The sequence below is a fragment of the Vicugna pacos genome, unplaced genomic scaffold (assembly GCF_048564905.1).
Source record: "Vicugna pacos unplaced genomic scaffold, VicPac4 scaffold_20, whole genome shotgun sequence".
Taxonomy (NCBI): Eukaryota; Metazoa; Chordata; class Mammalia; order Artiodactyla; family Camelidae; genus Vicugna; species Vicugna pacos.
The window spans coordinates 26,563,741-26,591,271 of record NW_027328741.1 but is presented as its reverse complement, the minus strand read 5'-3'; the positions used below and the strand labels follow the sequence as shown (position 1 = coordinate 26,591,271).

Here is a 27,531-nt window from a genome sequence, read left to right as displayed (position 1 = left end):
GCTTCCTCAGGCGGAGAGAAATGGTAAAAGTATTTTCTGAAATCTACAGCACTGACAAAACATAACTGCTTAATCCCAGGCTCCTTTGAGGCTGTCATTTTCCGTTTCTGGCCAACACCCGTCAATGAGCAGAACCACCCCATTCCCGAGTCATGGGACACACGTGGGCAGCAGTTTTGGAGAAATTTCCAGGTATAGAATGTAAACCAACTATACATAAAACTCTGAAAAAGAAAAGATGCAATAATCTGATTTTGGAAGACACTCAATATATTCTCCTAAGCCTTAGTAGTTGGAAAGTCTGGGCTTCTCCTAAGCCACTTATTTGTTTCACAGCCAGTAAGCATCTCCCACAAACCCTGTTTCCCTGTGTCTGCTGGGAGCCTCAGGCATATTGATGCTGTCTATCTTATAAGGCACAAGGCAGAGGCGTGTGTCTCACGCCTGCAAATCTCACACAGGCTCAACTGCAAGCCTCACTGTCTGAAATTGGCCCCATTTTCTCACCTGTTTATTTGGTATCTGTTCTTCTGTAAGCTGCCTGAAATGCTTCTTGGAACAAGTCAGAAGAATGAGTGGGTAGAGAAATGGACAGATGGACAGGTGAGAGATGGGCAGACAAACAGGGAGACTCCAAGAGAAGGGGAGCAAACAAAATTTCCTGTGCAAAACCCTCTTCTAGTCAGGGAAGAAAGCCACCACAAAGAAGTGTGAAGAGGCAGGTGGCTTAGGACTGTTTCCTGGATTCCATGAAATGTCACACCAAGAGATGAGAGGGTAGAAGTATAAATAATAAAAGATAAAAAGCATGCATGTTTGAAAAATATATCTACATTATGTACTTTCTAAAGAATAGATTCAAATCAGCAAGGCCCAATAACCCAATTCTTGGGTATTTACAGAAGTGAGAATCCCAACTCCAATCCACAAGGCATCCCTTCGGAGCACTGAGAGTCTACACGGTGTGGTCATAAAGGCATCACCGCAAAAGCTGTGCTATCCTGCACTTACGAGGAACGAGCAGGTGTGCTCGGGCTGCCCACTCACGTCATTTACACCCCACAGCAACTCTACGGGGTAGGGATGCCTAGCGAACCCCATCTCTGCAGGACAGAAAACAAGTCCAAGAGAGGCTAAGCCGATCTACCATTTCTCCATCTCACAGGACTTGTCACTCCAGAGCAGGAATCGAACTCGGACCCACGTTTGTAACCACAGTACTACCGTAATTTATGTGCTTTTTGTGTGTATAATACATTTGTTTCTGGCATGAAAGTGTATTTAATAAATGATCGGTTGTCTTGTCTATCTCATTAGCTCACAATCTTTATATTTTTGAATTGTACCCTTCCCCTGGAGAAATGAACGGAAAGAGCGGTGGTCAGAATGAGGTGGGGCTCCATTCTTTATCTGTTACCTCATCTCATCCAAGTCCCCAAACAGGGAGAAGGAGCAAAGATTTTCTTCATCTTTTAATGAGAGGGCTCCAGTGATGGTGACTTACTCAACTCCAAAACCGAGTCTGGGGGAAGGGCACATGCAGCAACGAGAGCAGTATCACCTGTAGGAAGGCGAAAAGAGCTCAGGGGATGGCTCAATGGGTCAGCCTGATTTCATTTCAATCGATAATACAATAACACACTCTAAAAAATCTAGCATGCAATGGATTTGCTCTTTCTTGACATCTAGCAAGTTTCCACAGCCCACATGTAACATTATCATGAACTAGTGAAAGGATGAGTCCACAGACAAGAAAAATCAATGCCACAGGCACGCTGAAACCCAGGCTGGAAGAAAGGAAGGGAAAGGGCATAGTTAAGAAGAGAGGAACGTCTGGGAAAAAGACATCATCACAAGGACTCTCAAGCATCATCCAGCAATCATATAATCATTCTTTCAAGAGAGAGTTACTTAGGTCCTATTTTCTGCGAGATTTTACAAAGGGCAAAGAGAGACCGCAGCGTCCATGGTGGCAGCAAGTTGCGGGGCTATAATACAATTCTAATCCTGGTACCTTGCTCACTTGTCCTCAGTATAAAGGCAAAAAATAAATAAAATAATACTATGTAAACCATACACATTGCTGAAATAAATTAAAGAAGACCTAAATACCTGGAAAGACACACCACGCAGATTCCTGGATCAGATGACAGCATTCTTGGGATGGCAGTGCTCTCCAGAGCGATGCATACATATAACGTGGTCTCGATCACAATCCCAGCGGGCTCCTCTGCAGTAACTGACTAGCTGCTGCTACAATTCATATGGGAATTCGAGGGTCTCAGTAAACAAAACGTACTTGAAAGAGAAGTACAACGTGAGAGGACTTGTAATTCTCAATTTCAAACCTTACATCTGTATCTCCAAGTGAGATTAGAGGCCATTTTTAAGTTATTATTTTGTTTATCCTTATTTTCTAAATTCTGTACAACAAATATACCTGTTAGAATAAGAAAAATATAAAGTAAGTTATCTTTTAAAACATGAACACCGATTCATTCATTGGGAAAAAAATTATTTTAACTCTAAAGAAGTAAACAAATATCTAGTGAAAAAGGACTACTTAAAAACAAGTGTGCATTTACAATTTTCATAAATTGAAAACTGAAAAGCACAAACACATCAAGTTTCTAGGGAGACTGGTGAAACATATTAACAATTATTTTAAAAATTCTTATTGAAAAATGAAAACTCAAGAAAGGGAAATTCGTGATTTACAGCCAACTGCAAACACATGGAAAGCAAAGGCCTAGAAATCACAGTTCCTTTAACTCTGCTACTAACGGAATAGGAGAGGAAATTCCTCACTGAGGGGACAGTGGAATCCCATCCATAAGATAGTATACACAGTACAAACTGCAGTAATATCGGGAGTGAATAACTTAGAAGAATTCTGAAGTTATAACATTGCTGAAAAACTATAAAAAACACTGACAGGCAGATTAAAACACACAGTCATATATATTATATAGAAACATATGTAGTCTGCTCCCATGTTGCATAGAAATACAAACATATTTGTTCATTTATGGGCACTTATGACTTTATCCCTGGTAGAATATTTCAACTAGATCAAATAATCAATATAACACTCCTCTTGTCAAATCTACTTGATAAGTTACTCTGCTATGTAACCATAAAGTGTCTAAGATAGATCTAAAATTAGTGAAAAAGAGCTTTGTATGGCTTCTTGAATTCTTCTCAAATTTCCAAGCTTAATTTTAAAATAGATCTGAGCAGTATTTCTATATTATCTTTTCCCTTGTGAAATGAACAACACAGTCTGTTGTCAAAATTCTGTGCTTACAAATATTCACGAGCACAGTATCCTCACAAAACTGCTGGACAGCAAAGCACTATCCAGACACTGTGACCAAATAAATGAAACACAAGGAAGACAGTGACCCTATTCTGGAGGGCTTATAGTCTGTGTCAACACTGGGGTTTTTACTTAATTGGTTTGATTGGGTAGCAAAATAAAATCAATCAAGTACTTTCTTCTTTGAGCGTTCTGTAAGTCATGACTGTTTTTAGTGTCATGAGCAGGAAAGACTTAAGCATGACTTGATTAGGTCAACTAGCAACAATCATCACTGGAGAGTGAGTAATATAGAAGTTAACTGATAGCAATGCTCCTGCCTACATGAGCCCTATAATAAATCTACACTGACATCCGAAAGGAAAATAAGGAGATGAGGTCCCCAATGAGAAAACAAACTAACAAGAAATCAAAAAAGGAAAGATGTTTTCATTAATGATTCCAGGCAGTAGTGGAGCATGGTGGTGAAGATCACATATTCTGGGGAAAAACATGAGGGGTCTGAACTCCCACAGCACTGGGTAGCTGTGACACTGATATTTCAGTGAAATTTTCTGCACCTCAGTCTCTTATCCAAAGACGGGAGAAAACAACCACACCCATCTCCTAGACTGTTTCTACAAATTTAGATATTTTATACATAAAAGCTTAAATAAAATACTTCAGATTTAAAATAATACCCCAAAACACATGGAACAATGAAAACAGAGATAAATTGGAGTTCATCAAAATTTAAAACTTTGCTTCAAAGGGCACCATTCAGAAAGTGAAAAAACAACACACTAGAGAAAATTTTTTCAAATCATTTATCTCATAAGGAATTTGTATCTCCAAATGAAGAAAAAAACCCCTACAACTCAACAATAAAAAGGCAACTCAATTAAAAAATTAATAAATGTTCTGAAAAGGTATTTTTCAAGAAAAACATAGAAATGTCCAATAAGCACAATGAAATGATGTTCAATAGCATTAGCTGTAAGGAAAATCAAGTCAAAACCACTAGGAGAAGCCGCTTCACACTCACAACAATAGGTTATAATAAAAAAAATGGTAACAAGCACTAATGAGGACACAGAGGAAGTGGAGCGCACAGCCCTTGCTGGTGAGGACGTAACACAGCGTGGCCACTTTGGAAAACAGCCTGGCAGGGCCTCAGAGAGTTGAACATTTCGTTTCTGACTTACCCAGCAATTCTGCTCTCTGGGCACACATGAAAGAGAACTGAAAACAGATATCCACATAAAAAATCCCACATGAGTGTCCACGGCGACATTACTCATCACAGCCAAAAAGCAGAAACAACCCATATGCCTATCACCTGGTGAATGGGTAAACGGAGGGGCCCAGCCATACAGTGGAATGTTATTCAGCAATAGCAAAGCATAGAATAGTGACTCAGGCCACAACATGGACAAACATTGAAAACGTTACTCAGTGTGAAACTAGTCGGTCACAATAGAGGGTTCCACTTACATGAAGTGACTCGAATTACATTAAATGTCCAGCACAGGCAAATCCACAGAGAGAAAAGTGGCTCCTTGGGGCTGGGGGAGGATGGGGAAGATGGGAATGTCTGCTTATGCATACGGGGTATCCTGTTGGGGGGATGAAAATGTTCTAAGATTGAATGGGATGCACAATTCTGGGCATAGAGTAAAAACCGATGTACATTTTAATGGGTGAATTGTATTAAAACTGTTAAGAACAAAAGCATCTCGGGGCAGTACCTTCCAGAGTAAATGCAAATTGCTAACTTTTATTAGAGGAAAAAGAAACTGCCCTCAGCATGAAAGCAGGAGATCAGCAAATGTGAGTTAACCGAAATTGGACAAGAGCATTTCACTTGAAACAGTTGCTGAGTGTACACGAAATATTCAGAAATAGGAGAATCACCTTGACATCACGAAGAAGCATTCTGCTTCAAATGCAGATCAAGGATTCGGCAAGCCCTGCTGCCAGAAATGACCAGAGAAGAATCCTGATTCATAAAACTAGCACCAGAGCCAACAAGGAAATGGTGGTGAGGAAAGCAGGCGGCGAATATCTGGAAGAGTTTGCTACAAATATTTTCTCCACCGAAAATTTAAAAATAAAATGAAAGTGATGAAATGCTGTCTTGACATCACGTGAATGGGCTTCCTTCGGTGCTCGACTGTTCTGTAACCCAGATTGATAGACTCAGGAGAATCAGCATGGCTCCTGGGGGTCCCCAAAGGACTGCCCACCAGCACGCTGACCACCATCACATCTGCCAGGGTTGAATTGCAGGGAAGAGACCAAGTTCTGAAAGGTACCGGAAATGTTGACAAGGGAAGAAAAGGATGAGTTTAGTCCTGGGACAGAGGCCCGCTGAGCAGAGGCCAGAAGGCTGCAGGTGAACTGCAGTAGACCTGGGGCAGGAAGGGATCACGGGGGAGCATATCTCAATTCTCTTCTGTCTCTCCCTCCTGTAGGAGAGATAAAGCCTGCATCCTTCTCACCTGGAACTGTGGGTTCTGGCTGGAAGAAGTCTTACCGACACGGAATGATTATTCAAGACTCTGTGGAAAAAGTCAAGAAATCGAGAGGGAGTAGGGAGCCATCTCCATGAGCCTCTCAAATGTTCCCATATTTATTGTGTATAATCAAAGGAAAACTTCGTTAACAGTTGTGAGATAGTAAGGAGGAAATTCGGGAAAGACAGGATGAGGCAGAGATTGTAGAATACACAATGAGTACAAAGGATTAGTGTATGTTTAGGGAAGTCATGGGGTGAGGGGAACAAGATACACTTTTAGATATGTTCATTACAAAGCACACCACCAGACCAGCCAGGTCTTTGTTTTGGGGATAATAGACTAACAACACACAAGCCCAGCGTTTATAGCTGAGGGTCTCGGTCCTTGCTTTGCAACCAGCAGAGTGCTACCTAAAACCTCAACTACACAAGCAAAGCATTGTCTCTGCTTTTTAAGGAAAGGAGACTGGAGTGAAGATGCACAGGAACTTGCTTGCAAAGCAGTACCAAAGCATATTTTTTCTTCTTAAAGTTCAGAGGCGACTGTGCTGTGTTATAATTTGTTAACCCAATCATGGGCTCCCACATGGAACCATTATGGAGGACACCCTAGGATGACTAATCCTGGATGTGGGTCTCTTCCTGCCATCTTCAGCCACTCTAGCAGGGTCTACGCACATCCGAGAATAACGATCCTACGGAACCACCCACTCTCTTAACTCCTGATGCTTGAAACTTAATTTTAGCTCTACACAACTTTCCGTAGAAAAGTTTCAGCAATAAAAGATATAATATTCCTTTTATATCTCATCATATTACTGATTTTTCTGATTGCTCTCTGCTGCTTCTACTTGGTAAAGCACCTCATTCTGCAGCTGAATTCAGTAATTTCCGTTGTGCATTTCTAGCCAGTTTGGGCTCGCTAAATTCTATTGGTCAAATATCGATATACTTAATTGATTTCTTTGTTCATCAATTTCAGCCAGGAGGAGAGGGAGTGTCACTCTTTTCCTCAGCCCACCCTCAACACTTTTCTCATCAACTCAGGCCTCCTGAAAACAAAACAAATTATTTTTTTCCCTTCTACTCTTTCCACAAACACAACAGGAAACATCAGTCTGGAGAAAGTATTCAACACAAATTTTAAAACAAAAATCTATAAACCTGAAGCAACTCCATCTCCGAATCATGATACACAATGACATGAGAGTAATTGTGTCAGGCACAAAGCATGAGGGAGCCTGACTACCTGATTTCTATTCTTCAAAGGAAGGAAGATTTTCGTATTTTTTATTATCATTCTTGGTCATTGTTTCTGATTATGCCAAAAAATAGTTTATGAAATAATTATGCACTGCAATAACAGATTTTTAATGTATCAATTTTAGAAGGCATTCAGAGGGGATAGGAAAACCCACCTCTGTAAAAAATGTAAAATTTCTTCCCCTGTTAAGAACACGTATACAAAATGCAACAGAGAATTCAAATTCTTGTGGAGAGGATCAAAACCACAGAATCAAAGCAAAGTCATTACAATGAGTCAATTTAAATTTCACTGGACAAACATGCTCAATGCATACAAATAATTTTAAAGGCACACTGCAAACCATTCACTTAATGATCTGCAGGCTAGAGGAAGAATTTCCCTCTTGAACAGACAACAGAAATCAGTAGGTTGTCCCACCAAACCAGGAGCAGAGAACAATCAGGTTTTTAACAGTTTTGATAAATCAGCATGTTCTAAAGATCAAAATCCAGAAATTTTAAACATTCATTCAAACCACAATGAAACAAGCACTTAAAGAAAAAAAAACACAAAGAATCTAAGCACAGAGGTCATTTAGATAGATCAATGAGAATTTCTTGTACCGCTGGAAGAAAGAACAGGCTATAACCTTTTACTTGAAAAATAAAACTTCTTTTAAAGATAAATGCTAAAACATATTTCATCTTTCATGTTGCCTTAAAAAATCTGAGGTACTTGTATCTGATCAGAAAAGCAATTCTGAGTAATATTATGTTACAATTCAGTGCCAGTTTGCTCTAGAAGAAAAGAGAAAAGTTACTATTTCTCATTCTGCACAGTTTAAAGAACCTCCCTGTCTCTATCTCCTCCCATTTCCTAAGCTCAACCTCCCTAACCCTTCTGAAACAAGTATGAGAAAGTCTTATTCCCAACATGCCAAATGACAAAAGAATATCAATTTATTTATGTAAATATATGCCTACACCTTGAAATGGAGGAGAAAGTTATCAGAAGTCCTATATGGAACTTCTTTCTATCTTCCTGATATCACACACACAAACGTTCACACAGACACAGACACATACCCCCTGGATTACTGAGCACTTCACAAGCTTAGTACTTACAACTTGTAGAAGATAACTTTGTAGTTAATTCAAAATACAAAACTTTCAGCTTTTGAAAGTCTTCATCATCTGCTAAACCATCCAAATATCAAAGAGACCCAATTAGCCTTCTCTGTAGAATGTAATTTCCCTTGATTGCAAAAAAGACCCTAAGAAGTACTGGATCAAAGATTCGTGTTTATCACTACCTATGATCGTTTTTAAGCACATTAACAGATTCAGAAATGTATGTCTCATCAACATTTATTCCTATTGAAATAGCATACGTGTTCAATTGTCTATACAGTGACTAGGTCCCATGATGGTGTTTAAGAGCTATTTTGTGTATAGCAATATTTATATTCAAGTGCAGAAAAGGAGGGTGTGTTTTACTCAGTTGTAGAGCACCTGATTAGCATGCACAATGTCCTGGCTTCAGTCCCCAGTACCTCCAAAAAAATAAATAAACTATGTGCATATTTAAAAATAAGAATAGTGCAGCCACTACGGAAGACAGTGTGGAGATTCCTCAAAAGACTAGGAATAGACTTACCATATGACCCAGGAATCCCACTCCTGGGCTTGTACCCAGAAGGAAAACTACTTCAGATTGACACCTGCACCCCAATGTTCATAGCAGAACTATTTACAATAGCCAAAACATGGAAACTACCTAAATGTCCATCAACAGGTGACTGGATAAAGAAGATGTGGTATATATATACAATGGAATACTTCTCAGCCACAAAAACCGACAACATAATGCCATTTGCAGCAACATGGATGCTCCTAGAGAATGTCATTCTAAGTGAAGTAAGCCAGAAAGAGAAATAAAAATACCATATGAGATCGCTCATATGCGGAATCTAAAAAACAAAAACAAACAAAAACAAAGCATAAATACAGGACAAAAATAGACTCATGGACCGAGAATACAGACTTGTGGTTACAGGGGGGGGGTAGAGGGTGGGAAGGGATAGACTGGGATTTCAAAATTGTAGAATAAATAAACAAGATTACACTGTATAACACTGGGAAATATACACAAAATGTTATGATAAATCACAGAGAAAAAAATGTGACAATGAGTGTGTATATGTCCATGAATGACTGAAAAATTGTGCTGAACACTGGAATTTGATACAGCACTGTAAAATGATTATGAATCAGTAAAAAATGTAAAAAAAAGAATAAACACAGGGAAATATACACAAAATGTTATGATAAATCACAGAGAAAAAAATGTGACAATGAGTGTGTATATTTCCATGAATGACTGAAAAATTGTGCTGAACACTGGAATTTGACACAACACTGTAAAATGATTATAAATCAATAAAAAATGTTAAAAAATAAAAATAAAAATAAATAAACAAAGATGCAAAACAAAAAAAATAAGAATAAAGTTATAAAAAAACGCAGACTAAAAACCACTGCAACCTAGGTACTACAATTATACTAAAAAAACAAGTGTTTCTATCAAATATTCACTATATGCCAATCACAGAGACAACCACAAGTCACCCCTGAAGCTTCACGTGTGATTCTCAACAACCCTACTAAGTAGACATGGATGAGAAACCCGGCTCTGCGGATGAGGTGACGGAGCTCAGAGGAGCCGGGGACGCTGACCGTCCTATTCCGTGTGACACCGCGTCAGCCCAGGGCAAGCGCTGACAGTGCTGCACTGAGGGGACACCCAGCTGCATGGACCCTTGGGGTACTGGGGAGTCCCAGAAAACACTAAAAATTTTTCAGTGAAAAACCAGCTCAAATATATTACACTGTGCCGCATCCCTTAAACAGGGAACGTGAACGAGACCTTTTTGATGCGTCCATGTTCTTTCTGCCATCATCAGTTACTTGCCCTCACTGCATCACCAGTGATGATCTGGACCCCATATGAAGTGCACTCAGATGGCAGAGCTTTTAATGCTGTTTTATGAAGTTTGTAAGACTCTGTCTATGCCTCACACTGGTGGTCATCCATCACTTCTCACCAGTGTGGACGTACCACCTGAAATCATTCCTTTCTGCTTTTTAAAATCCCTTCATCTACTCCAGACTTTTCAATAGCAAAGAAGCAGCTAAACCACAGACAGTGGACAGCTTTTCACCAAATGGACTCGAACAGCCCATCTGACTACCTGGAAGCTCTTTTCTTCTATTAAACCCACTTCCAGGTACTTCATCATTTTCTGATTGGTTAACTGGGCCTCTGACTGGCCTACTCAGAGAGCTCCCAACCTCACATCCAGGGGTGGGAGAGGACCCTGCTGTTGGGGGAAATCAGTGAGGAAGGTGGACATCCTTCAGCCACGTCTGCATGGGTAGAAGTGCCACAGCGTGCTCAGAAATTATACCGTCATCACCCCTGGGCTCCCATGGACTGGTTTCACATTAACCAAAGTCATGAGACACTGATGCAAGAAAACCAGAAACTTAGCTTATTAATGTAACAGAAGACGTGAATCTATGAACCAGACTGAAATATCAGAGTTCAACCATGAGTATATTTTCTCCTCCACTGCCCAATATCGGGCAGGCAGTCACATGGCAAGCATGGACAGAAACGGAGCAGGAAGGGTTTCTAGATTAACTCAATGAACTAAATTTCTATTATACGAACAGATCTACTGCCCAGAAGACAATTAACGACAATCACGGTGCACTCTCCGTGGACAGCGGCAAGACATGACTATGAGCACCCATGTAACTCTCCTTTCCCTGTCCTTTATAGGCTAACTGATGCACAGAGGTACAAAGATTCAGGGATGCTGATAACGCTAAACACAAAAAGCCCATCTCTGGGAGCCTCAAAACCAGACAGCCAGGGTTTAAATACCAGCTCTGCCAATTACTAGTTCTGTGATTTTGCCAACTTAATTACCCTCTGTGTGCCTCAATTTCCACACTGTAAAACTGGGATAACAATCAAACCTTCCTTACTCACTTGTTGAGAAGATTGAAGGATTCATTTCTGTAAAATGCTCAGAAAAGAATGTAGCACATTTTGGGTGTTCAACAAATGTCAACTTAATATCAAAGTTATTTACAAGTCTCCCCTCTAATCATCTTATGTGTTTCCTGGCTAGCCTAAGTCCCAAAGAACATCCTTATTTCTCCTTTTATAAACAATTGGGGAGTACCCTTATGTTCCATCCCACCACCTGTTTAAACTGAGGGAGGGGATGCCTCCTAACCACTCTTTTGGGCCATGGAGAGTGCTTCTCCCTTCACACCCTTGGCCCCTGGCCCACAGCTAGCACTCATCACACTAACAGAGTGAGGTGTGAGTCCGGGGAGACAAGCGGGACATGTGAAACCCTTCCTTTCACTCCAGTGTTGGTCACCATTGGGAAGCACCTGGGATGCTCAGCTCCATGGCAGGAAAGCCCTGTGCATGAAGGGGCAGGTCCTCTCAAGGGAAGGCTCGCTGTGGCCCAGAGCTACATGGGACAGGGTGAGTCTGTATTTCTGGGACACAGTATCATGACACGCATTTTCCCACAGCCTTGAAGTTCATGAAGAACGTGGCTTCATCAGTAACAAAGAAGACATTTATCGCCTGTCTACTCTTTTGTGTCATCTCTCAGTTGGCTGCTGGAGACAACATGTGTATAAGTATTGGATCTCCTTAAGCCCCAAAATATATGAAGCAACAAATATTTCTGTGGCTTAACATTGGTTCAGGGCGACTGTGTAACTGTCCTGACTCTGCTGATGCTAAATTATGGGTATAGGAACTATGGAACCTCCTCAAATATCTTTCATCATAAAAACAGCTCTTCTTATTTTCCTGTTTCTTAGTAATTGCCAAAGACTCCCAAATGATGGCTTCACACAAAACAGCAGCTAAAGTTTAAGAGCCCTCTTGACATACTCACTGTGGTAAACACTGCACATAATTTCTAATTCTCACAATTCTACAATTCATATATGAATGTCCCCATCTCACAGACGAGGGAAAAACTCAAAACGAACTGTCTCAGGCTCACGTGGCTCAGTGGCAGCACGTGCAACCAAACCCAAGTCAAAAAACTACACCCCTTCGTATATGTACCAAATCTCCTACCACCAATTAACACACAGCGGCGGGGTCAAAACTCAGGGAACTCAATACACTTTTCACCTTTAAGGTCGTCCAGATGCCGCTTCTAGCTGTTTTATAAAATCCCGGCTCACTGGTTTCTAACACTAGAAGAAAAGCCCGATTTTCCCATTGCTTGCACAGCAAGTCTGAAATGTTCACAGTGAGATGACAGAATAAATCTAAGATATAAGCAGAATAACTTTTCCAGGTAGACACACATAAAAGACATTGGGCTCTTCTGAAGCATTAAGTAAAGGAATCAAAATAAAATAAAGTTATTTAAGCCTTCTTTTACAAACAGGAATGTTAAGACTGTAAGAAGGTGCAACAGTGCCACCTATGGCTAAAATGACCTTCCAGGTTGCCGGGAAACATGCAACACAAAAATTGCCTGTAGGATCAGAAAGGAGAAACAGATAACTAAAAGCTTATGTAGCATATACTGCACTTTGATTCGGGGGAAGGGAGGGATATTCAGTATTTAATTTGATACTGCTAATACTCCTGAATATAAACAGAAGACATAGGCTCATGGAAACTCATCTTAGAAGAGGAAAGAATCCAGTTCAGCCACTTCATTTTACAGGAGGGGAAACTGAGACATGGAATGTGTCCTCCTGGCAATCGGCAGCAAAGGTATCCTAGGCCTCATGTCTTGCACTGTAGCAAAAACCAACAGATCTGTACTACGCCTATGTTCATAAAAGTCACGTTTGTATTTTTCCAACAGTAGGTTATCTAATATTTTGCAAAATACTTCTCAAAGATCCAGGATATCATACAAGTTTGTCGACATACAAAAATATTTATTTACATAATAAAACAGCATGAGCTTTATTCTCTCTATTAAAAAAGTAATGTGTCAAATCAATGTTTTGATATTTTAAACCTGTTAAGAGTGTAGAAAAAAATCAAAATTTTCTTTAATCACAAAAGAGAGGAGCTTATTTCCTGAAAATGATCAATGTGGATTTTACTAAACTTAATTGATCTGGTCAGAATCCCACGAATTTAAATATCTGAGTGGATGGTTACACGGCAACATAAATTCTGATTTGTAACAATACATATTCTGTGTAAATAATCTTCAAGGTCATCTGATTAAGGCAATTTAACTAGTCCCTGTCTCACTAGAATGATACAGATTTCATTAAAACTTCATACTACACCAAAAAAAAAAATGAATCCTTGTTACTTTAAACCATATTCAAATATATCATACATATACATATTAAATATGCATCAGAAATAAGCGACACTCTTTAGTATTCAGTGTTGATCAATCTAAAATATCTGTCATTGTGACAGCACTTTTATTAAGCACCTCTTGTGTTCTTTGTATACAAGGCGTCTAACTCTCACAGTCAGACAAATTAAACAATATTACTAAAATTTCACAAATGAGGAAATGTACTTAAGCCATTAAAACAACTTACATATTCATCAACAGGAAAGAAAATAGTAAAGACTTTACTTACAATATTCACTGACAATCTTTTCTTCCATATTAAGACTACATAAAACCAATTCAGTCTTTGTAAGTATTTCTGTCAATAAGGGCCACTAGAGAAAAACAAGTAACATCAATAGCAGTGGTTGGACTTTCAGAGCCCACTTCTCTTTTGCACTATAATTATTTTTAATGTTATGTTTTTAGTGCTTACAGAGCACTAAAATATAAAATTAACTTTTTAAGTAATTACCTGAGAATTATAAATTTGTGAAAATAAACAATTGTAATTTCTGCCACTCTGTCTCACCTTCTCAATGGTGTCTCTCCTTTGAAGGCATCATCAAGCTGAGATCACTAAACTCGGCCATTTATGGAGTCACAGGTGTTTGGGTAACCACTTAACGGGAGGCTGATTAGAGGAGCAATTAAGAAAGCATCCTGTGCAGCCTGGGTTCCAGCACCGAGCTAGCCACAGCCTGCTGCGTGTAATTTGGAACAAGCTGCTCCATCTCTCAATCCCTCAGCTGCAAAAAAGGAGACACTGATACCTACAATCAAACACCTGCTATGAACTAAAACATGAGGAAAGCATTTTAGCCTTAGGTAGGTGTCCACTCACAGTGAGTTTGGTCATTATGATGATGAGGATGCCCGTTAATAAATTAAGCTAGACCACAAAGGAGAAATCACCTTAAAGGAGAAACATTTTAAGTCAATGAGCATTTCTTTTTGGATGGACTGCACAATATTCTATTGATTTTTTTAATAAACCAAATTTTGTCCATTAATTATAGATTTACAGGTTCATGGACAAGTCTCCAGAAAAAGAATTAGAGGCCTCTAAACTCCGTAAATTAAGAAAGTAAATTAAAAAAAAATCAGGGAGAAGGTTATACCTCATGTGGGAGAGTATGTGCTTAGCATGCATGAGGCACTCAGTTCAGTCCCCAGTAACTCCATTTAAAAACTTTGTTTTTTTAAGAAATGGGGAATTAAAGCAAAAAGATGGAGGAATCCAGACTTTTTTAGAGACTCATCTCAGATTTAAGATGGGGAAGAAACCATCTATTTCTCAGAGGAAATTTTGAGGACTATGTAAACTGGATCTGAGATATCTAGTTCTTTAACATTATTCATGAATTCATATTACCAAGTCATAAACTACCTGATAATCAACAGTGGTGATACTGATCATAACAGCTGCCATCACGGATCGAGCTCCGGCTAGGACTGCTCTGTTCTGACATCTCTGCCCCTGAGGCCTCACCAGACTGACAGCACTAAACTAGGTCATTCATGAGCACCTCATGTAAGTCCTCCATTTGTGCTTCTGACTCTCCCCTCACCAGCTCCTCTGAGGGAAGCACTGTTATCATCTTACCCACTCAAAGATAAGGCGACTGAGGCACAGAGGCTAATCCCGTTCCAGTTCACATTGGCATTAAAGGACCTCTGTATTTCTGCTGTTTTGCTTTTGACAAAGAAATCTGAGATATCAATTCAAGGCAGACTGTTAAATAATCAAGTCTGTCAGGTCTTCACCTCAAAGAGCAGATACTATAAATTCCTGATGTAGGATGAGGCTGCCGCCACAAACTGACTCAGCTTGAAATTAATATCCAAGATGAAGCAGCGGATACACGTAAATATTCACGATTGTCAAGTCTACTCACGGGTCTGGGCCCTTCACTGCCTGAACGGGGGTGAAATCCCCACCCGTGTCTGGGAGAGATGCACGGTGCTTCCCGGGCTCAAACAGGCTTCACGGGCTATTTCCTCCCACAGACTGGCCTCAACGATTAAAAGCTCTCAAGGTTTTTACACCATGCAAAACAAAAAGACATTTCTGCAGATGGAGCACTTTCTTAGGCTTAAATCTTTTTTTGCCTACACTCACCCAGGGGGAAAAAAGAAACATGACTCTGCAAAGTCTCTGACCCTCACCACTCACAGGAGTAGAACAGCCACAGCAGAAGATGGCTCTTCACATTGCAGGATGAGAACAAAATAAAGATGCCCCAACAACAGGCACTCCCAGACACAGCGCTCAGCAGTCTTCTGCAAACTCACGGTTGTGTAGCACTCATCACCTTCTATTTCCAGAACACTTCATCACCCCTAAAGAATCCGCCTATCACTAGCAGTCACTCCCTAATTCCCCTCCAACCAGCCCCTTCCAGCCATCACCTGCTCTCTGCCTCTGCATGTGCCTTTTCTGGGCATTTCAGATCACTGAAATCAACAATATTTGACCGTTTGTGTCTGCTTCCTTTCAATTAACAAGCTGTAATCAAGGCTTGTATATTTTGAAGTGGTATCAGCATCTCTTTCTTTTTTTTTTTTTTGAAAACGTTAAAGATTATTAGAAGGTGGTAAGCACTATCAAAAAGAGTAGAGTGGAGCATAAGTGATTGGGTTTCAAAGGGAAAAGTGTGGGTTGAACAGTCAGGGTGGACTTCCAAAAACAGGTGGCCTTTTTCATTTTCCTCTTTTTTTTTTCTTTTTTATTCACTCTTACGTGTGAATAATCTTCCACTACATGGAGATACTACATTCTGTTCATCCATTCAGCAGCTATTTATGGACGAGTTCCAGAAAAATGAGTGTAAGAGTTGACTAGCATGGATGGCATTTAAGCAAAGGGCAAAATGTGCTTTCAAAAAAAAGCCAACAAACAGAGGCACAAGGAAATTCAGTGCGTTTCTGAGCAAAGTGCTTGCTTGCTTCGGCAGGACTACCGTGCAGGACTGTGGCGGATATTGGCAGGAGTCACGGTGTGGGAGAAACATGAGAAGACTCCCCACTGCAAGTAGCTCAGACAATTCTCCTCCCTCATCCTGTATTGTTAGAGCAATGTTTCTAGGTTACTCTTATTTCAAGTAATAGCACTTTAACTGCACATCTGATCATCTCCATCAGACCACCTTTCCTCCAAGCAACAGAAAAGCATTCAATGACCTGAGCAGCTCCAGGACATAATGGTGATGGATTAGGGAGTCCTGCAGCATTCCAGCCTGCAGGCACAAACCCCACATGTGCCCTGGTGATGTCCAGAAAATAAAATGCATGGAAATATCTCACTGTTTTTACATGACATCTGCCCTCAATTTGCCCCAAAATCATGCTCGCAAAGCACTAATCAGCCCTCTCAATACAAAAATAAAAAAGCTAAGAAGGCAAATTTAGGCTCTTTCATTGAAAACCAGCAACCATCACTGCCAGTATCTGAGCTGGAATGCTCCTGACTTTGAAAACCACTGCGCAGTTACTTTTCAAGCGTAAAACTCATATATGTATTCCACGTAGATGATATTGCAGTAGGATTTTTCTTTTCAAAATTTCCAGTTGCAACATTAGCACAAGAAAGTTTATGTATAGGCTTTAAAAAAATCAATTATCCTCCACTTTCTTAATTTTGAACTAATTATTATTTTATAAATGTGGCTATGCTGCGTATTATAAACCGTTTGATTTCTGAAAACAAGACCTTTATGACCTCACTATTTCAGAGCAAACTTTAACGATTCTTTGAGAGGTGGGGCCTGGGGCGCCCACTATCAGCTCTTTAAATACTGACAAGGATGTGCTATTAAGTAATGCAAAGGCTCTAACTCCACATTAGCTCAGAAAGCAAAGAAACTACACCAAAGACTTCCTTTAATATTTTATATATTCCTATTCTTTTGAATATTAAAGTTCGTAAATGATATGATTTTTTTGAAAAAGACAACAGCTGTATTAAATTTCCGCTCACCAAGAAAGCAATCTTTATGAAGTAAAAAACCCCTATGGAAATCGAAATGACAGGACGTTTCTAGCTAAGTGAACATCCAGATCTGAACACAAACCTAAATCCGATCAGATCTCACTCGAACGAGCTCTACAAAGTCCTGGGCAACCCTGGAAATTAGCTCTTTTGTTCCAAATGTTGGCTGAGCTAAGATCATCACACTAGGCAGGGAAGGAGAGAAGAGGAAAATCCACCTGGCGGCCTCCATCAGTTTTCTTCCAGCCACAAAATGCCTCTAGGTCGGCCCGCTAACAAGTCCCCCAATAAGGAAAGCCGGCATCCACACTGCCCCTGCCATCCCCAAGTAGCCCCGATGCCCATATCCCAGCCTGTGAATGGTCTTCTAATGATCCCCCAGTTGGTGGCACCCACCCCCTCTTCCCCGCTATACAAACACAGAGAGCCACAGCAGCCTTCCCAAATCACAAATTTGATTACATCAACCCCCACTTCAAACCCTTTAGAGGCTCCCTGTTAGAGTTCTAGCCCCACCCCAGACCCTGCTCGCCCATCCTCACCTAAGTACACAGGTCCCCAGTGACCACAGGGGCCCCTGACCTGCTCCTACTTCCCACTTGCTCCAGTCTCATTTTGACTGTTTCCCAAGGAAGCCTTCCCTCCCTCCAACCTCCACAATTTGTTCCTCTCTTCCTAGAACATTCTAGGCTAAGTCAACTTCTGACAATGCTAAGCTCTCAAGAAGCAAATACATTTTGCTTACTAATGTGGCTACACGCTCTCTCCCCTAGACTCACAGAAGTGCACGTGTAATGTATAAATGAATGACCGGTTGGGTCTCAAAGGGACAGACATACCTGCTCTCGCCCGTCCCGATACTTCGGTCTGTAGAATATCAGAAGCAAAACCAGAAGTACCTTTCCTGAGGGTCACATCTGTTGACACCCTTCACTGCCTACTGTGTCAGTTCTAGTAAAACTCAATTTCTTCCAAAGCCCTACATCCCGGACTCTCTCCAGTGTCCTCCCCAGCAGGGGCTCCCTCCACCCTGGACCGCACAGGGCACTCTCCACGGGTGCCCACGCCAAAAGCCTCCAGGCCTCTGCCCGGGCTGCACCTGCGATCTGAGACACATTCTTGACTCCTTCTCCTGGCTGACTCTTACTCTGTCCTCACAACTGAATGTAGAGCCCATTTCTTCCAGGAATTCCTCTCCGATAATGTCCTTTAGGTCTTGTCTGGTCTCTATTTATAGCAGCAGTACATGGTGACCAACTGGGTGTTTGCCCGCTCCTTTGAGACCACGAACACTTGGGAACCACGTGGGAAGGAGTGAGAGATTACAAGACGGTTGAGGGAAGCAAAAAGCAGAAATCACAGTCCAAGTCCCAAATTCAAGGATACTTTCTCAGAAAAAAGTATAAACTATTTCACACGTGTGCAATTTGGCTACTATTTTTGTGGCTTGGGGACAGCAAGAACTTGGTGTTCTAGTCCAAAACCTAGGTTACATGCAAAGAAATGTACATATTCATATCCAAAGGAAACAAGAGCTGCTCAACAACAGTTTGCAGTTAGAACTGAAAGGAACTTTGATAAAGGCAATCTCTCTCTCTCTCTCTTCTTTCTTTTCTGGCATCATATAATTTTAGAAGTATTTGCGTGACTAACAGATGGCTACAGCCCGTGATTCTGCACTGGAGTGTTTGGGGCTGAGGAAGACCAGATTAGATTCACTCTGTAAATGCAATCACACCAACACACTGATAGGTGCCGTGGTGGTGAAACTGATGTTCCAAAGCAGGCAACCTTATTCGGTAAGAGAACTCTAAATAGAAAGGAAGAAATGCAATGTCCTATACTGAATTTCATTTGCTATATGGGCCATTAACTGATAGTATATCTTGACTAATGAAACCCAAAAATAAATTGTCAATGTCGGTTTTCTTCATCTGACCATTTTATGCTAACATCGTATATTAAATCCTCACTCCATACGGAAGCTCAGGCCTATGCTGCAGCACAGTTACATCCCGAGGAAGAAAGCCGACCAAGGGAGAATTGGAGAGTTTCCCTTTAGAAGCTGCGAAGTGTGGTTTTACACCTGTATATCATTTGCAACCACATCATCGACAATGGAGTTAGACGTTACCTCTGTGGGGCGAAAAGCACTGCATGCTTCAGAACCATCAAAGAACGCTGAGCTTTGTGAAACAGTCCTGAGGCACTTAAATGATACTTTTTCTGAAAGGCTCCAAATCTGACCCACTTCACCATTCCAGGTATAACAGGGAAGTACTGGAAACAGTAGAGAGAACATGCCCTTGAAGTCTGACAAGGCTCTGCTTGAATCCTGCTACAGCATTTATCAACCGCTAAACAAACCAATTCCTTAACCCCTCTGAGAAGGCTTCCCAATCCCCAAAAGGGGGCTGTCAGCGCCCACCTGGGAGTCATGGATGTGAATGAAACACGCAAGTAGGGCGGCCGACTGCTACCTGACACGGGGCCTGGCTAATTTCCCTCCGCTGCCCTTCTGCCCCTTTAAACTTGCACTGATCCCCCTGGTAAGGATCAAGCCCCCGGAACAGACTGCCCGTATCTTCTGTGTATCCCTGGATACATGACTTACACTTAGGAGGCCAGAAAAACAACTGCCTCCTCCCAAGTCACTAACAATATTCTTAAGAGTCTGGGTATTTTTAACTCTATTTTTCAGGGAGACTATTCCAGAACTTTCCAAGCACCATTCTCCAGGTTGGCTCCCCTCCCAGTGCCCATCCTTCTTACCTCAGATCCTCTGTCTGACTGCCTCCTGTTCATGGGAAAGCGAGTCCGGTAGGGTGGGGACTCCCTAGGCCTCCCTCCCTCCCTCACAGGTGACTGTGAATACCTTCTCCCCACTCCAACTCCAGCTTCTGAGGATTCTAACCTTCCGTATCCTGCAGCCTCTGCACCTTCCTAAGACGCACACGTGGCCAAGACTCTCCCTTTGGATTTCTTTCTGGCTGGCCCTGCTGACCCCCAGGCCCCTTAGGGATAAATGGGATTGCTCTGAAAATGACAAACGCCGCTGGCTGACACACCAAAGCTGCATGGTCTGGGCTTTCCTCCAACCGAGGAACAGCCCTCCCCTCCCTCAGCCTCAGTCTGCAGCTCTCGAGATGATCTAATTCACATGCAAGGCTGTGAACACCAGCTAAGAATGACGACTCCCAACTTGTATCTCTAGTCCAGCTCCTTCACCTGAGCCCCAGTCTCATAGAGCCGAGTGCCTCTTTGAAGTCCTAACTTGGATGAAAAATGGCATCATAAAAATGCCTCATGTCCACCATTTACTCTGGAATTCGATTCCTGGCAGGTACCTCCCAGACTCCCCATTTTAGTAACAGCCCCAGCACCCACCTAGTTGTCTCAGGTCACATTCAATTTCCACTGTTCCCTCCCCCCGGCCCTGCCCTGGAATCAGTCCTGTTATTTTCGCCAATAAGCTGATCTCAAGTGTGGTTTTGCAGGGACCATGGCCGGAAACACACAAGCTCACAGCATGGTTCACTAACAGTCCGCCGTAGGGTGCTCCCTGGAGGGGAAGGCATCTCCTGCCGCTGGTCACCTCAGAAGGCACTGGATTCTCACACAGGAGGCCCAGGAGAAGGGACTCAAGATTTTCCCGTGGTCTGAGCTTTGATGGGCCCGAGGTCTGGGGGAGCTCCTAATTAGCAGACACACTTGCCAGTGAGCAGATGAGGATGGGGGAACCCACGCAAGGCTGTTATCACTCCAACTACTGGGCTCTCGGGAGCCACGGGAAAGACCTGTGTCCAGTGTACAGCCCAGCCATCACAGATCCCAGCCTGCATTTGCCAACCCGGACAGCCTAGATTCCATCTACTTGCGACACTTGCTTCTGTTCTGTTCCCCACCCAGAATGTGATGGACTCATTCAGATATTCTGGCCTGTCTCAAGCGAGACAAATTCAGTGAAAAATGAAGTGTCCACATTTGGACCAGAGCATGAAAGGAGAAACAAGGCCTCATGGTCAGCATGATGGTGGTGGCCAAACCCTTCCACCGGGTGAGATGAACCATGGTGAGGGTGAGAATCCAGGGTCCTAGGTCGGCCAAATCATCTTCCTTCACGGTTGTCTGGGGTGTTGGAGACTGACTACCACAAACTAACGACACGGCTGTCAGTGGTGGATGTCAGCTGCAACAGAAACGGATTCAACTCTTTACTGCCAACATGGGTTAAAAGTAAAGGCCGGGGCAGGGAGGTCTGCACGGCTGCTGAGGCAAACCACAGACCCAGCTCTGAATGCCCACTGGCTGGAGCAGAGAGGAAGCTACGGCCCTTTTAGCTGTCCCTGTGTCCAACAGATCCAGGTGAGCCAGCTACTTAGGAGAAGGTCATGTTGTCCTGATACCCAGAAAAACCAGCCTCGTAAAGGGAACAAATAGTGTCATGGATTTTAGACCCAATTCTGCCCCTTTATGAAGGCAAAGTAAAGTAAATGACACGGGGAAGTTGAATGCAAAAAAAAAAAAATTAAAGAACCAAACGGTGACCGCTTTCTCCAACAGCGTCCCCTGCAGCTGTCACCTCCGTGGCGGCCACTTCCTCACCAGTGACCGCCGGCCAGGAAGCGCCATCACGCACGTCACACAGCGACAGCCAGGAACCGCGTGCCGAGCACGTTTGTGTAAAAGCAGGAATCGAGCAAAATGCTGCAGAGTTTGACCTTACAAGTTTAAATACTCCATGAAAAGAATCCCTGAGCAGCCGACTAAATCAATTCGCATCTTACTTCTTCAAAACAATCAAACAAATTTAATAAGGGCGCATTTGTCACCAAATAAAAGGAGGACCAAACAGGTCCCTCAAAGCAAGGATTTTAACAGGTATCTAACACCAGTGGGTAATGTGCTAACAAAGCAAATATTCCAAAACATTAGAAAATACAAAATGACTAGGATAATACATGGATCAAGACAGATATAAAGATTTTGCTTTTTAAAGCAATGAAGACAGTATGGAGGGCAATCTGGCTATTTCCAATGCAGGGTGTGCACAGCCCACATTTTCAGATGCAACAACATGCTCACTGGGCAGTACAATTGAAAAAGGAATAAAGAAAAAGGAAAAGAGGAACAAGAGAAAATTAGAAACACACAAGAACAAAAATGATTTTGACAGCATGTACAAGAATTTACGTGAGTGTGTGAGGCCAGGGACAAGGGGATGGTGAGACCCACCCTCACCCCCTGCTCCAGGGAAAGCAGGGACCTGAGGGGAGCGGCGCTGCCGGGGGACCCCAACTTGGTCAGCGCCCCTAACCAAAATTCCACCTACAAGCTTCAAGGCAGCTTTTGAGCTACAAATTGTGGTTGCATTTCAGTCTGGATCGTTTTACTCACTTCCACCAAGAGTAGCAGGAGAGAATTAGGCTCTGCTCCTGTACCAAAGAATTGTTTAAATAACTAATGACTGTGGAATACTAAAAGCAACAATGGGGTAAAAGTGACTGGAGGAGAATATGCTTGACCCGAGCTCACTGGCCGCGTTATCTCACTGACGTTCAGAAGCTGGCTGAGCCCTTATGGTACCAGAACAGACAAACCCAAAAGGACGGAGGTTTAATGCGCTGCTGTATTTCGATACTGGGAGCCATGCCTGGTACACGAGGTTCTGGGTAAACAATGGGGACAGTGTCAACCACTGTGGGCCAATTACACATCCGGATACTCCGCCAAGTCCCAAGGGCAGACTTCAAAATACAAAAACAATCTGGCATTCTCTGGTGGGGCTGCAGACTCAGAGACAAGCATTTGTTGAGCAAAAATATCACCAGTGCCTCCTATGACAAAAGAGGAGGCACTGGCGTGGGGGCTGGGGCAGGGCTCCAGGCTTCCACTGCTCACTCACCAGTCTGTCCAGGGGGAGAAGTGGTCCCTGCTTATGTTGCACCGATGCACCTACCTTGACTAATGCCTGGGGCCTCAGCAGGTGTTGACAGGAGAGGTGAATGGAGCCAGTCTTGGTGTAGCACGGTGCTGGCAGCTATGCCCTCAGCAGTGCCCAGACTCCTATACATGCCAGCTCATCTTAAGAAGCAGATGGGGAGTGCGGGCATGTAGATCACAGGGCCCTGAGAGGACAAGTACAGATCATGGCTACAGCATGCCTCTCCCCTTCCTTAAGTCATAGAGGTATGTCTGGGAGGAACAGAAAATTCATCCAGAGCCCGCTACATTGTCTCTCGCAGGTGGTACTCATGTCCCCTGTGCTTCTCACTCACAGGGCTGGTCTAGACATTCTTTTTATCAATTCTCTAGCATCTTCTCCTCCAACTTACCAACAACCAGAGAGTAGGATCTGATCTTAGCTAAGTTCAAGAGTCACAGAGCCCTTCCTTCACAGCGGGCCCAGAAACATGTGCCAGGTTCTCCGACCGTCACCTGTGGGACCACCATGAGCCCTCTCCAGACTCAAGGACAGAGGCCGTAGGCCGGGGGAACACAGCTTCCCTCACTCTCCCCAGCAAAGGTTTCCACGTCTCGGAAAAGGCATCTCACCCTCTTCTGCCTGAGGGAAAGCACAACAGATACACCGGGAAACAGAGCTGAAGTTGGGGGGGTAGGCAGCCCAGAAGAGCTCGTCTGTACTTCCGAGGCAATGTGGGGCCGTTGACTTAATCACAGGGAAAAAGTGAGAATGAACATTTTCCTGCTCTGTCCCATACACCGTGATACACCTTTCCCTGCATAAGGAGTTCATTCGGAAGTCCCTGGCGGTGTTTCTGATGTCCTAACTTGGCATGGAGGCTGTCGGGCAAGAAGAGAGGGCCTGAGCAGAATAGGTGCTGGGCCTGGGAGGCAGGAGACACCGGCTCCAGCCCCAGCTCAACCAGCTCCTCGTTCCGCCTCTCGGGGTTCAGCATCTCATCTATAAGCAAAGGGATGAGACTGTCCCAGGACAGGCTGCCCAAAAGAAATGAAATGAGAGCCATGTAAATAACGTTTCCCATTTGCCACGTTTAAAATGGTAAACAAAGAAACAACCAACAAACAAAAAAAAAATGCTAGAAACTGATTTTAAGAACAGATCTTACTTAATCAACTGTATGTAAAATACTATCATTTTGACATGTAATCAATATAGGAAGTAAAGAGATAGTTTATATAGTTTTACTAGACAAGCCTCAGTGTCTGATGTGCATTTGACCTACAGCACATCTCAGCTCAGTCCAGCCTCCTCCCCAGTGCTCCTAGCATCAGTGGCTTTGGCTACTTTATTGGACAGCAACCCCAGGGGTCCCACCATGGTCATGGCTGTAAAGCGGGAGTAAGTGTCCACACTAACCCTAAAAGGATCTCTCTGAAACAAAGGCGGATTCACTTTGAAATGTCTGTAAACCAGCGGGCTGCATCTCCATCCCCCCTTGGCTACAAGACAGACTTCTTCCTTGCTGATCCCTTTCTGGATGTAGGGAAGCAATCCGGCACAAAGCCAGGGTGGACTGGCCTCCAGGTAAACTTACCTGCTGTCTGTGTCCAGTCCCATGAAGTCCTCCTTCTCAAACGGGATGCAGGGGAGGGGGATCTTGTCCCCAGAATTCTTGGGGCCACCATCCAGCCACTTGGACTTGAGCAAGATGAAGAGTGACTCAGTGAAGTCCTCGATCCTCTTCTCCACCACCCTGCAGTCCTCTAAATTTGAAGGCAACGTCGGTGCGCGGCTGCTCGACTTCCTCCACATGCAGTACAAAGACAAAGAGCTGAGAGTCATTATCGAGGTGCCATACAGCTCCTCTGCACGTGGAGCTTCTCCAAGGCCTTGGCAGAGATACAGTCGGTAATGGTGACAAGGCCCACGACCTTGCAGTGTTTCTGGAAGACGCTCCACCGATTCTCGGGCACATAGCGGTGCCTGTAGTGGATACAGAGTGTCCACTGGGAGCCACATGGGCTGATATGGCTCACCGAGGTGAGTAGCTGATAGATGCAAAAGAAATTCTCCTCTGAGATGATCTCCATGGTTTGGACTACAACGGGAAGGGTCTGGTGGTCCTCAGCACACTGCACGTAGTCAGGGATGCTCATGTTGCAGGCCCTGCCGAGACAGGAGAGGAGATCGAGGTACATACTCTGCTGTGTGCTATGGGCCCATCTGGGTTGCGGTGACCTGGTGTGTACCAGACAGAAGGCAAGGGAAGCCAAAGCAAATCCGGGGGTACAGTTTGTCCTAAGAGTCTGCACATGGCTACTGTAGCTCGGATCACATTACCCAGTTTTTGGTCTAGGATTCCTGCCCCTGCAGAGAAGTGTCATTTCTTATTTTCTATTTCCAAGCACCTAGCAAGGCTCTGATATAAAGTCACTGCTCAAAAATGCTGAATAAAGAAATGAACAAAGGATATGCTTTCCCCAAACCCCTTCAGCAGAATATAAAGAAAAGGACCACAGTAGGATCAAAAGATCTGGAATTCTATTCAATTTATTTGAACCCCTTAGCTTCATAGTAATGGATAAGAAAACTTGCCTTGGGGTAGAGGGTACTGTTCATTGGTGGAGCACATGCTTAGCATGTACGAGGTCCTGGGTTCAAACCCCAGTACCTCATTTTAAAAAATCAAACAAATAAATACACCTAATTTCCCTCCTGAAAAAGTATTTTTTAATTCAAAAGTCAAAAAACACCTTGCAATTGACACAACATTGTAAACTTGACTATACATCAATTAAAAAATTCCTTGCCTTTCAAGAATATATCTGGATTACGGATGTTTGCAAATGTAAAATGCCTAGGGTACCACCTGCATAGAAAGTGGTGACTGTACAAATGTACTATCCCCCCTTTATGAGCTATTCTTCCTTTGGGGGAGTTATAACCTCTCAGAGCTAATTTTCTCAGTTTAAAAAATATAAACATTACCTGGTTCTCAGTACTGCTGAAGAATCAGATAACCCTAAGAAAGCATCTGACCCACAGAATTTACTCAATAAATGTTTTTTGAATGAATGAATAAACAAGCAAAGTGAATGCTGCTCCCTGCCAAAGACCATCATAATGATACTTCCTGGAAATCCCAAGCCCACGTTCACCCGACTCTGCACTAACAATGTGGGTGACCTGGGCAGGCCTGTGTGCTTCTCTAAGCCCCAATTTAATCGTGGATAGAAATGAGGGCAATAACACAAACCTCAAATTGTTAGTGAGTCAGTAATGAATTGTACCCCAATATTGCAAGATGGAACCATTAAGGAAAACTGGGCAAAGAGTCCATAGGCCCTCTCCATATAATCTCTTACTACCACATGGGAATCTACATTACATCTCAAAATAAAAAGTCTAATTTTTTAAAGAGGTTTTCGAGGTTAGGTGAGCTCACTGTCTCAAATAAGGAACACAAAGTACAAATAGGACAATGCCCAGCCCATGAGATACACTCAGTTAACATTCCCACTGAGCCCACTAGTCCCTCCAAATTCTAATGGTGTCCACTTCCAAGAGCCCATGTGACCATCCTTGTTCTAATTTTCTATTTGTAATTTTTTTCTTTTCATTAAATAGAAACACCCAATTCCATAGAATTCTTACCAGATATCATGATGGCAGCCCTTCAAAACCTGACCACAGAGATCATGATGGCAGCCCTTCTTGGTGAAACAATAAAATGAATAGCCATTTTCACAAGACCTCTGAGTAAATCTACTAGGGAACTTCATCCTGGACTGAGGAAGAGGACTGGGGAGGAGGGGGCATTCAGGGGCACAGAGAATCATGGGCCACCTCTCCCACGATGGACTTTAGACTCACCCTCACCCTTCAGGAACTACTAAATACACACAGACAGAGTGCTATGGACAAGATTTTTTTTTTTAAACAAATCCCTGAATCCCTAGCAGGTCTTGTTTCTACCCATACACAAATGGCTTATGTGCATAATGTGTCACAAAAGCCTTAAAATATTATCACCCCAACTTGACACATCAAGAAACTGAGGTAGAGAAGTTTATCACATTCTACAAGATTAGAGAGAGGCCAAGTCAGACACCATATTTAAATCCAAGC

At 42.8% G+C, this 27,531-nt stretch overlaps 1 protein-coding gene across 1 annotated transcript in view; it reads right to left on the bottom strand.

Moving 5' to 3' along the window:
* The window catches only part of LOC140694222 (uncharacterized), a 151,923-nt gene that overhangs the window by 521 nt on the left and 123,871 nt on the right, over positions 1–27,531 (bottom strand). Inside the window, exons 16-19 of the mRNA XM_072957591.1 lie at positions 24,998–25,569; positions 2,113–2,253; positions 1,505–1,561; positions 164–224 (exon numbers count right to left, since the gene is read on the bottom strand). Coding sequence (XP_072813692.1) covers positions 25,245–25,569 — 325 coding nt within the window. The 3' untranslated portion in view covers positions 164–224; positions 1,505–1,561; positions 2,113–2,253; positions 24,998–25,244. The remainder of the gene's footprint in view (positions 1–163; positions 225–1,504; positions 1,562–2,112; positions 2,254–24,997; positions 25,570–27,531) is intronic.